At 43.9% G+C, this 12,333-nt stretch overlaps 1 protein-coding gene across 5 annotated transcripts in view; it reads left to right on the top strand.

The window, feature by feature from the left end:
* Positions 1 to 12,333, top strand: part of pde1ca (phosphodiesterase 1C, calmodulin-dependent a) — a 113,021-nt gene that overhangs the window by 60,410 nt on the left and 40,278 nt on the right. For all 5 annotated transcript variants that reach the window (XM_042299015.1, XM_042299016.1, XM_042299014.1 and 2 more), the window contains exons 3-7: positions 1,674 to 1,787; positions 3,802 to 3,984; positions 5,618 to 5,684; positions 9,283 to 9,399; positions 9,883 to 10,023. In XM_042299015.1, the coding sequence (XP_042154949.1) occupies positions 1,674 to 1,787; positions 3,802 to 3,984; positions 5,618 to 5,684; positions 9,283 to 9,399; positions 9,883 to 10,023 (622 nt within the window). The remainder of the gene's footprint in view (positions 1 to 1,673; positions 1,788 to 3,801; positions 3,985 to 5,617; positions 5,685 to 9,282; positions 9,400 to 9,882; positions 10,024 to 12,333) is intronic.

Raw genomic sequence — 12,333 nt, 5'->3', positions numbered from 1 at the left:
TAGTCTAGCTAGGAAGAGTTATTATAGTGTCACACACTGCTTTCCCAGATGCTCCTGCTGTAAATACCAATCAGCTCTCTGCTTTACACCTGAGCTGCTGTTTACTGGGCTTTGTTTGCAGCACGATTATCGCTGTTTGCTCTTTGTAGTTCCAATTGAGTTTTTGCAAAGTTTTTTTCTTGCATGTCAGCTGGTGTGTGTTTGTGTATGTGTGTGCGTAAGCGTGTGTATGTGTGTCTTGCTAGTGTTTTCCCTGGTCTGTGTGCCAGTTCACAAGCCCGTGTCGTCCAAGAGGATGAGAAAGACTAGAAATTATCTCAGAGGGCCTGTCGACTGTAGCGATGACAGTGTAGACCCCTGTCACCATAACAACAATCTGTCAATCATCCAACTGTGTAATCGTATGATAGTTGCGATGCTGTTTTGATGAGGTGATCAGTATCCTCTGACATGGGTGTTCTTGGCTGGGCATTCTGATTACATGGGATTTTTGCTCTTTTAAAAAGCATGAAATACCCCTGCAGATCTCTGCTCTATTCTCCTTAGTTTCCCTATATTATTGACTTGCGTATCAAATAGCTTAGAGTTCAGCCAGCACACCAGGGTTAGGAGTTGTTGGAAAGAGACCAGGATTTTAAAAAATGCAGAAAAAAATACCTTTACGCTATGGTTGATGGTTAATGGTGATTTCAGCTTGAACTGACATCCTCAGCATTTACAGTGAACGTGATCTTGTGAATGTTGGGGAAATTGCTTTTAAAAGTCTATTGCTGTGTCCAGGGTGTTAATCTGTGTTGGATTGAATCCTAGCCTGAGTTCTCCTTTTACAAAACCTACATGTCTGTACAAATGGACTGTGACTTGGGCATTTGTGCCATTTGAAAGCAGCTGTGGCATGTTGTATTAGGGCAGACTGGGCTGGCTCTTTAAGGGGGTTGTGATTGCTGGGATTTAGACTCTGGCAGAGTGGGCTTTGGCTAGCAGGCCTCTATTGGCTGTTAGATCTGTGTGTGTGTGTGTGTGTCATACTGCTTGTCCAGCCAACAGTGTGGCATGCATGAATACACAGCGGAATAGCTTCCTCTCTCCTTAGTTAACCTAGCATCCTTCCTTATTCATTTAACTTGACCAAATAATGTTCATCTACCAGTTACTCGAACCTCCACATCCCTCCTCAGTAAGGTGTCAAACATGTTAATTCATTGTTTAATCATGTTTTGTTAATATATTACAAACATAGTTAGCGCAGGGCTAGTAGTGAAGCTGCTGTCTCTGTGCCATTGGTGGGTGTAACATGGAGGTGTACCAGGTGACTGTCTAAATGTAGATCTCTGTCTACCTTTACCATAACCAAATAGGATTATGATCCACATATGCCTTTTTACTTTCAGGACAACAGTTTTTTTAATGTATTCATCATGGCATGTGTAGTTTCAGTATACAGCCACGGGGCAGTGGAATGAATGTATGCTATTTCTCCTTTTCAGGGTAGTGTGTGATGTAACAAGTCCACTTAATTCTGAAAAATAAGCCACGCTTAATAGGACATGCATAAAAACACGCGCATTACGGCAATTGTTCTGCCAATACGGTGGCACAATCAAACTTTTGGTGCCTGCAACTGTTGAAGCATCAAAACTCATGAGATGTGTTTTTTTGTTGCTTTTCTTCAGGTTGCGATGCTTGGTGAAACAGTTGGAACGAGGAGAGGCATCCGTCGTCGACCTCAAGAAGAACTTGGAGTATGCAGCCTCAGTCCTGGAGTCTGTGTACATTGAGGAGACACGGTATGGATATCTTATCATTGGCACGACTGTCCAGTAGATTGGTCAACGCCACTATACACATTACATACAGTATCTGACATATTCTGTGTGAGCCGAGTTATTTCTCAAAAGGTTCTGTCCTATTGAATGTTATGTTCTCATTCTCCTTCTCTCTCTCCATCTGTCTCTTGCCCTCCTGCTCTTTCTCTCTTCCTTGTGGAAAAACCACATGAATGTTACATGTGATCTTAGGTGAAATGAATGTCAAAAAGTGAAAACATGTAAAAGCAACAAGTGATAACATGAAACTACAGATATGAAAACATTGAGTTGGTGACAACATGATCTGATGTGAAGTACATGTGACAACATGATCTGATGTGAAGTACATGTGACAACATGATCTGATGTGAAGTACATGTGACAACATGATCTGATGTGAAGTACATGTGACAACATGATCTGATGTGAAGTACATGTGAAAACATGATCTGATGTGAAGTACATGTGACAACATGATCTGATGTGAAGTACATGTGACAACATGATCTGATGTGAAGTACATGTGACAACATGATCTGATGTGAAGTACATGTGACAACATGATCTGATGTGAAGTACATGTGACAACATGATCTGATGTGAAGTACATGTGACAACATGATCTGATGTGAAGTACATGTGACAACATGATCTGATGTGAAGTACATGTGACAACATGATCTGATGTGAAGTACATGTGACAACATGAGGACCCACATTTTCAACAAGTGATACCATGAAACTATACATTTGATAACATTTGAACATTTTCACATGTAAAACTTCAAGTTGGATTTTCACATGTGAATGTTTTTCATGTGAAAGGTGAAAGGCTAATTCAATTTTCACATGAAACCTTTTCACATGAAAATCAAATTCCACATGTGAGATTTAGGTTTTCACATATGAAAATTATAATTTTCACACATGAAATATTTAAAACATGTTATTCCCCTCACATGCGAAAAGGTGGTGTTAACATGGGAACTCTAATTTAAAAGATGTGAAAAAAGCGAAACATTTCACATGTGTTTTTTGGATAAGAAGTGATGAAATGGTATGGGGGTTTTAAGGTAGGAAGTGAAATAGTGTAAACATCTTTAATCAATATGATTACACTTGACATGATCACTTAGTGCTGACCTTTCAATATGACCCCACCTGGGATTTGAACTCACAATCTCTGGATTTGGGGTATGCTGATCTTTCTGATGCCCCACAAAGTTTTAATTTTCAGAAGTCTCCTACAGATTCATGACCTATAATACATCTCTGCACTGCTAATTCAGTTAATCGGTTTATTCTCTCATCATTGATTTCATTGACTTATTCCAGCAATTTGTATTTTTGACCAAAGTGTTGAAATACAGGGGAAATGAGTTATTGACACCGACATGGTGACATAGCAGGAAGATCGGAATGCCGTGAACCAAAAGGTTGTAAGTTCAAATCCCAGATGAGGACATGTTGAATAATAATTACAGTATAAATAAACATGAACAATGTTATCATGTGTCTAATATGTAAGTTGAAAACACTGCGACCTCGTGACGTTCCAGGGACATCATAATGAATGATTTATTTTTTTATGCAGGGCATCACCTATGAAATATCATGTGAAAAATATCCACGTGAACATTCATTTGAAATATCATCACATGTTTTTTCAGTAAGATCTCAATCTCTCTCTCTCTCTCTCTCTGTATTCCCCTCTCTCTCTCCCTCCTCTGTCTACACATATTTGTTAGAGAGAAAAAGAGCAGAATTGGGTTTTAATGAAGAACTTATCAAGTGCCCGAAACAAAGTAGTTATTTTAACTTGATTGAAACATTATTGATGAGAAGAGATAGGCCCTGCTGTGTGTGTGTGTGTGTGTGTGTGTGTGTGTGTGTGTGTGTGTGTGTGTGTGTGTGTGTGTGTGTGTGTGTGTGTGTGCGTTCATGCGTGTATTTGGACATACATGTGTGTGCGTGTGTCCGTCCCTCTCCGCAGGCGATTGGTGGACACGGAGGATGAGCTCAGTGACATCCAGTCGGATTCTGTGCCATCAGAGGTTCGTGATTGGCTGGCCTCCACCTTCACGCGTCAGATGGGTCTGATGCTGCGCCGGACCGAAGAGAAACCACGCTTCCGCAGCATCGTACACGCAGTGCAGGCTGGGATATTTGTTGAGAGGTTAGTTTGTTATCCAATGTCCTCCGAACATGTAGCATGTTTACTAAACTGGGAGATCAGCACTGACAGTAACACACTCTCAGTGTATTTGTGAAGAGGTCGATTATCCTACAAATACACAAGATCTCCAAAAGTCGTCAAACATCTCATTCCAAAATCATAGGCAATAATATGGAATTGGTCCACACTTTGCTGCTATAACATTCTCCACTCTTCTGGGAAGACTTTCCACTAGATGTTGGAACATTGCTGCAGGGGCTTCCATTCAGCCACAAGAGCATTAGTGACATCGGGCACTGATGTTGGGCGATTAGACCTGTCTCGCAGTCGGTGTTCCAATTCATCCCAAAGGTGTTCGATGGGGTTGAGGTCAGGGCTCTATGCAGGCTAGTCAAGTTCTTCCACACTGATCTCGACACACCATTTCAGTATGGAACTCGCTTTGTGCATGGGGGCAATGTTATGCTAAAACAGGAAAGTTTGTTGCCACATAGCTTGTAAGTTTTTATGCTGTAGCTTTAAGATTTCCCTTCACTGGAACTAAGGGGCCTAGCCTGAATCATGGAAAATAGCCACAGACCAATATTCCTCACCCACCAAACTTTACAATTGGTACTATGCATTCGGACAGGTAGTGTTCTCCTGGCATCCGCCAAACCCAGATTCATCCATCAGACTGCCAGATGGTGAAGCATGATTCATCCCTCTAGAGAACGTGTTTCCACTGCTCCAGAGTCCAAAGGCGGAGAGCTTTACACCACTCCAGCAGATGCTTAGCATTGCGCATGGTGATCTTAGGCTTGTATGCACCTGCTCGGTCATGGAAACCCATTTCATGCAGCTCTTGAAGAACAGTTCTTGTGCTTACGTTGCTTATAGAAGTAGTTTGGAACTCGGTATTGAGTGAATTTTTATGTGCTACGCGCTTCAGTGATCCCGTTCTGTGAGCTTGTGTGGCCTAACACTTCGCGGCTCAACCTTTATTACTCCCAGATGTTTCCACTTCACAATAACAGCACTTACAGTTGCCCGGGGCAGCTCTAGCAGGGCAGATACTTGACAAACTGACTTGTTCTAACTTCCTTAGTACTTCTAACTTCCTTCATACTGGACACAGAGACATACAAATGGTATCCACAAGTTCATCTGCCTCTGGGGAAGTAGATTAAGAGCCTTGTTTTCAACATCCTGATGTATCCCTTTAATGGATGGGAGTACCATATTTTGGCCAACTGTCAATGGAGCCATCAAAGTATTTTCAAAGTAATTTTGTCCTGTAGAGAATGCCTTATCATAAAGAACCATACATGAAAGTGTCTGCATCCAGCATCCAGCAATCTCTGCCCAAGTCCTGGGTGGGTGTATTTGATAGCATACAGTATGTATCAGTTTCACAGTAGAAGGGTAAACCCCAGCCTAGATGATAAGAATTGGGAAGGTCACCCTTCACATCCCTGTTGTGAGGTATTTCCCCCAGAACCATCCTCCCCGTACCCTTGAAATGCTAATACCACAAGCCATCTCCCCACGTCCACCTCCACCAATCAGTGGTCCTTGGCTCTCTGGGTGTCCTAACATTGTGTGTGTGTGTGTGTGTGTGTGTGTGTGCGTGTGTGTTATCTCTCCCTGACAGGATGTACCGCCGGACGTCCAACATGGTGGGATTAAGCTATCCACCCAGCGTGATCACGGTGCTCAAGGTATTAAGAACCGCGTCCTGGCACGGACGGCGATAGGCCAACAATGCAGGGTGAAGTCTGAGATAGTCCAACGGGTTGGAGGGGAGAGAGGGTCAGGTCTGGGATGTACGCCAAACAGGCCAGGGCAACCAAGATAAAACCATACATCATTCACAATTTCACCCTATTTCATACACAGTATATGATGGAATAGATATGTGTAGAATCACAGTACATACAGGCCGCATGCTTTCATTTCAAGTCATTCTCTTCCGATGCCAGAACACACGGGGGTAAAAGCTGCATTTGACAAAAATACCATTTATTTTTACTATTGAATGGCTGTCCTGCAATGAGTAATCATTTGTGTCCCGGTTACTGAAAACAGGACCTATTCCCATGCAAAAGAACACAAGGTATTAATACACTGCTGATCTTATAGAAGGGATTTTCATGTAATGTGTTGTTGTTATTGCTGTGTAATAGTGGCGTAGCGTGCCATGTTTTCATGCCTCATGACGTAATGACTCTTCATCTGCAGAGAGAGATGACCGAATTAGAGTTTTGTTTGATCTGTTTAATCTGGTGTGAAGATAAAGTAGACCTCTCTCTTTCTCTGCTATCGTCACACACACACACACACACACACACACACACACACACACACACACACACACACACACACACACACACACTGCACCTAACCATCTGGGTAACCCTAACCGGTTGCTCAGCGGCACAGGGGTCAATTAGAGGTCAATAGTGTGTTGTGTTTTATGCACATCATAAATTATGACATGTGGTCTCCCGTGGGGTTTGGGTTCAACACCTCGTTCCTACCCCATCAGTAAGATGAACTAAACTGTCTCATGACATGCACTGTTTCTATTTCATAACTATACAAAACTGTACAACAACTGTTAACCTAAACCTTGAGAGGTCGGAATCCATACCAAACCAGGAAAAGCCAGTCAAATGAAAACCAGGACTCTGTGTCATAAACGTACTGGACCAGCCCTGCACAGTTTAGACCAATGTACTGATAGCATGGTGGATTGGTCATCTGGCAATTCTGGTCAATCAAATCAAATCAAATTTATTTATATAGCTCTTCGTACATCAGCTGATATCTCAAAGTGCTGTACAGAAACCCAGCCTAAAACCCCAAACAGCAAGCAATGCAGGTGTAGAAGCACGGTGGCTAGGAAAAACTCCCTAGAAAGGCCAAAACCTAGGAAGAAACCTAGAGAGGAACCAGGCTATGTGGGGTGGCCAGTCCTCTTCTGGCTGTGCCGGGTGGAGATTATAACAGAACATGGCCAAGATGTTCAAATGTTCATAAATGACCAGCATGGTCGAATAATAATAAGGCAGAACAGTTGAAACTGGAGCAGCAGCATGGCCAGGTGGACTGGGGACAGCAAGGTGTCATCATGTCAGGTAGTCCTGGGGCATGGTCCTAGGGCTCAGGTCAGTTGAATCTGGAGCAGCAGCATGGCCAGGTGGACTGGGGACAGCAAGGAGTCATCATGTCAGGTAGTCCTGGGGAATGGTCCTAGGGCTCAGGTCCTCCGAGAGAGAGAAAGAAAGAGAGAAGGAGAGAATTAGAGAATGCACACTTAGATTCACACAGGACACCGAATTGGACAGGAGAAATACTCCAGATATAACAAACTGACCCTAGCCCCCCGACACATAAACTACTGCAGCATAAATACTGGAGACTGAGACAGGAGGAGTGCCAGATAAATGCCAGATGGGCTGGAATTGTTTTGATGTTGGGTGGGCTGATCGAAATTGACACACACCCCAAAAAATGTATCTGTTATACTAATCAGTGGGAAACAGCCAGGCCCCCCTCCCACAACGGGCCAGCCTGGTTTTCTGAAAGAGTGAGCTGAGGTCACACAAACTCACATTCAAAGTCAAATGTGGCATCAGCAAAAATACCTTCTCAGACTCTGTCATCAGACAGTCAAGATCATGGATCGTTCAAAAAAATATGAAAGGGTGCCTATAAAAGTCTACATTGTCACCTCATTCAAAACCTCCTAATTTTTGGGTGGCTAAAACTATGATTTGGTGCATTATCTTCATGATTCCTGTAATGAAAGTTTCTGCCCTGCCCCTGTGCCTGCGCCCTCCCATGCGCTCGAGAGAAAGATGTGTTCTGATCATATCATATTTCAAAATGCAATTGAGGGAAAAACACAGCTTTGGGAGCTTTGTCCCCTTGTCCCTGCTGGAGAGAGGAAGGTCTCAGCTTCCTGTAGGCATTTTTCTTTCTCAACACTCAATATTCAGCTCAATAGCAACTATGTATTTTACAACCAAGATATTTGATATAGCTTTGAGATATGGAGTGCCGTGCCAACAACTGCAACGTTTCTTGTTTGGAAATAACAATAACATGGGTATAAAATACAATTACATCTGTAGTCCTATTTTAACAGACTTGGAAGCGCGTGCAGTGATGTGGGCTTGTGTGGATAAAATGCCAGGATCAAACTCTTGTCCCAGGCCGCCCCCGGGTGGCAACAATCCTTACCGATGATGTGATATCATCATGCCTCACCTTATGAATCCTTCACTGGCTGGCTTGACTGTTATTAGATTTCTTCCAGCTATCTCACAGAGCTATTTTCTTCTGATTCTACTCTAAAACCGCTAAATAACACAGTGTTGAAATGAAAAGCTCTGTTGGCTACTTACCCCTGTTCCTTCTGTATTCAGCCTGCTGTCCTGACCTCTCTCTCTCTCTCTCAGTTCCTCTCTCTCTTTCTCCCTCTGCCCTTCTCGCTCGCTCCAGCCCATCTCTCTTTCTCTCTCCATCTCCATCTCTCTCTTTCAGTGTGCCTGCAGGCTGTGTAAGCCAGTGGCGGGAGACAGAGATGGAGAGCAGGCAAAAACGTCCAATTTAAAGATTTAAATCTTTAATGTGTTGTAATTCAAATGGTCCCTGTACCAGACATGCCAGAAGAACTCCACAGAACTTTGTTGGAAAGAGAGAGAGAGGGAGGGATTGAGGGAGGGAGGGAGTTGTATAGAGAATGAGAGAGAGATGGGGGAGTGAGGGAGGGAGAGAGAATGGGGAGTGATGGAAAGAGAGGGAGTGAGAGGCAATGGGGGATAGAAGGAGAGAGAGAGAGAGAATGGGGAGTGATGGAGAGAGAAAGGGGGAGTAAGGTAGAGAGAGAGAATAATCGTAGTAATAACTCACCTTTAGCTGTACATGGGGATTCTGTTCTTGTTCGTTATTACTGAGGTTCATGTTATGACTGCTAACAACCCCTGGCTTTAAATTCATGTAACATACTGTATCATCAAACAAACTAGAAATAACGCCTGATGTAAAAACATGCCTACTTACCTCTGAGACTTAATGTCTTTTCATTTAGACTCTGCTTTTCAAATGGTCATGCTTTCAATAAGGTGCATTTATTGTGAAATAACACTTGAATATAGCAATATAAAGGAAAATAACATGTATGAGATGCACCCAATTTTCATTTTTATAAGACACTCCCTCCCTGCTCCTCCTCAATGATTTGCTTTACAGACACATTCATATCTGATATAGTCTTTCAATACTTGTTCTGACAATGACTCCCTCTCGCAGCACGTGGACATGTGGTCTTTTGACGTGTTTGCCCTGAATGACGCGAGTGGGGACCATGCGTTGAAATTCATATTCTACGAGCTGCTCACAAGATATGACCTCATCAATCGCTTCAAGGTAAGCTGATCAGAACTGGACTGCATCTCATTCTCTCCCACTCCCTTATCTACCCCCCCCTGTGGGCATTGATGAGTGACGTTCTTTTATGTCGATTTTAATTCCATTGTATCAGAAGGTCTCAGAGGTTGTACGACTATCTGGACCTGCATCACAAGGATATCAAAGTCTGTGTTGATAAATGCATAGCAACAAATACCCATTTAACATTTTTTGCTCAGGGAGAAGGGAATCAATTGCTTCAATAAAGATTTTCTCTCCTCCTCCCCTTCATCTTGACTGATTGGAAAATACTTGGTGAAAACACTATGGTTGAAGCTCATCATTAGGCTGGTCAACTATTTCAGATCGCTACAATGAAGGACAGGAGGCGATGAGAGGAAGTAACTTTTTAGCTGAGAAAAGCCAATCTGTGTAAGAGCCAGAATGAGAGATTTCCCTCGGGTCACTGGCTGAGTTCTGTTGTTTTCGTTTGTTGTTCAGATCCCTATCTCTGCCCTGGTGTCCTTTGTGGAAGCCTTGGAGGTGGGCTACAGCAAACATAAGAATCCCTACCACAACTTGATGCATGCGGCAGACGTCACTCAGACAGTACACTATCTATTATTGAAGACAGGCATGGTGGTAAGAGACATTTTATTTTCATTTGTGTGTCTGCTTGCTTTACATGCGTGTGCGTGCATGTGTGTGTGCGTGTGCCTCCTAAGGTGTGTGTGTCCACAGGAGGGTACCTGCAGTATTCTTGTTTGATTAAGTCTGACCCACACTCTATCAGCTGCATTTATGATGCCATGGAGGAAGTCAGTCAGCAGCCACCCTCCTGCCTGCAGGCCATGTCGTAGAGTCAGTCAGCAGCTACCCTCCTGCCTGCAGGCCATATCGTAGAGTCAGTTAGCAGCCACCCTCCTGCCTGCAGGCCATGTCGTAGAGTCAGTCAGCAGCTACCCTCCTGCCTGCAGGCCATATTGTAGAGTCAGTCAGTCAGCAGCCACCCTCCTGCCTGCAGGCCATGTAGAGTCAGTCAGCAGCTACCCTCCTGCCTGCAGGCCAGAGTCAGTCAGCAGCCATCCTCTTGCCTACAGGCCTGCAGGCCAGCTACCCTCCTGCCTGCAGGCCATATCGTAGAGTCAGTCAGCAGCCATCCTCCTGCCTGCAGGCCATGTCGTAGAGTCAGTCAGCAGCTACCCTCCTGCCTGCAGGCCATATTGTAGAGTCAGTCAGTCAGCAGCCACCCTCCTGCCTGCAGGCCATGTCGTAGAGTCAGTCAGCAGCTACCCTCCTGCCTGCAGGCCATATTGTAGAGTCAGTCAGCAGCCATCCTCCTGCCTACAGGCCATGTCGTAGAGTCAGTCAGCAGCTACCCTCCTGCCTGCAGGCCATATCGTAGAGTCAGTTAGCAGCCACCCTCCTGCCTGCAGGCCATGTCGTAGAGTCAGTCAGCAGCCACCCTCCTGCCTGCAGGCCATGTCGTAGAGTCAGTCAGTCAGCAGCCACCCTCCTGCCTGCAGGCCATGTCGTAGAGTCAGTCAGCAGCCACCCTCCTGCCTGCAGGCCATATCGTAGAGTCAGTCAGCAGCCACCCTCCTGCCTGCAGGCCATGTCGTAGAGTCAGTCAGTCAGCAGCCACCCTCCTACCTGCAGGCCATGTCGTAGAGTCAGTCAGCAGCCACCCTCCTGCCTGCAGGCCAAATCGTAAGTCAGTTAGCAGCTACCCTCCTGCCTTCAGGCCATATCGTAAAGGCAGTCAGTCAGCAGCTACTCCTGCCTTCAGGCCATGTCGTAGAGGCAGTCAGTCAGCAGCTACCCTCCTGCCTTCAGGCCATATCGTAAAGGCAGTCAGTCAGCAGCCACCCTCCTGCCTGCAGGCCATGACAGTAGCGGTGCGTGGGTAAAATTACTGGGGAAGCCAAGCCAGGAAAGAAAAGCCATATTACAACCTACTGTATGTGTTGTGATAATTGCATTGTTTGCTCTATAACCTGTTAGTTCATGTCCCTTGCTACTGTGATATATAGGCCTAAGGCCGAGACAATAAGACAACACAATAAATTCAACCACACCTTTGTTTCATTACAAAACCGGAGAGCAACCTGTCTGGTGAAGTCCACAAAGCATTTTGCATGTAACTAACAGTTACATGACCTACAGCATGGTCAATCAAGTTAATACAGCATGGTCAATCAAGTTAATACAGCATGGTCAATCAAGTTAATACAGCATGGTCAATCAAGTTAATACAGCATGGTCAATCAAGTTAATACAGCATGGACAATCAAGTTAATATAGCATGATCAATCAAGTTAATACAGCATGGTCAATCAAGTTAATACAGCATGGTCAATCAAGTTAATACAGCATGGTCAATCAAGTTAATACAGCATGGTCAATCAAGTTAATACAGCATGGTCAATCAAGTTAATACAGCATGGTCAATCAAGTTAATACAGCATGGTCAATCAAGTTAATACAGCATGGTCAATCAAGTTAATACAGCATGGTCAATCAAGTTAATACAGCATGGTCAATCAGTTAATACAGCATGGTCAATCAAGTTAATACAGCATGGTCAATCAAGTTAATACAGCATGGTCAATCAGTTAATACAGCATGGTCAATCAGTTAATACAGCATGATCAATCAAGTTAATACAGCATGGTCAATCAAGTTAATACAGCATGGTCAATCAAGTTAATACAGCATGGTCAATCAAGTTAATACAGCATGGTCAATCAGTTAATACAGCATGATCAATCAAGTTAATACAGCATGATCAATCAAGTTAATACAGCATGGTCAATCAGTTAATACAGCATGATCAATCAAGTTAATACAGTATGGTCAATCAAGTTAATACAGCATGGTCAATCAAGTTAATACAGCATGGTCAATCAAGTTAATACAGCATGGTCAATCAAGTTAATACAGCATGGTCAA

The sequence above is a fragment of the Oncorhynchus tshawytscha genome, linkage group LG16, assembly GCF_018296145.1.
Source record: "Oncorhynchus tshawytscha isolate Ot180627B linkage group LG16, Otsh_v2.0, whole genome shotgun sequence".
Taxonomy (NCBI): Eukaryota; Metazoa; Chordata; class Actinopteri; order Salmoniformes; family Salmonidae; genus Oncorhynchus; species Oncorhynchus tshawytscha.
Note: the sequence above shows the minus strand (reverse complement) of the source record. Positions and strands in the feature narration are given on the sequence as shown.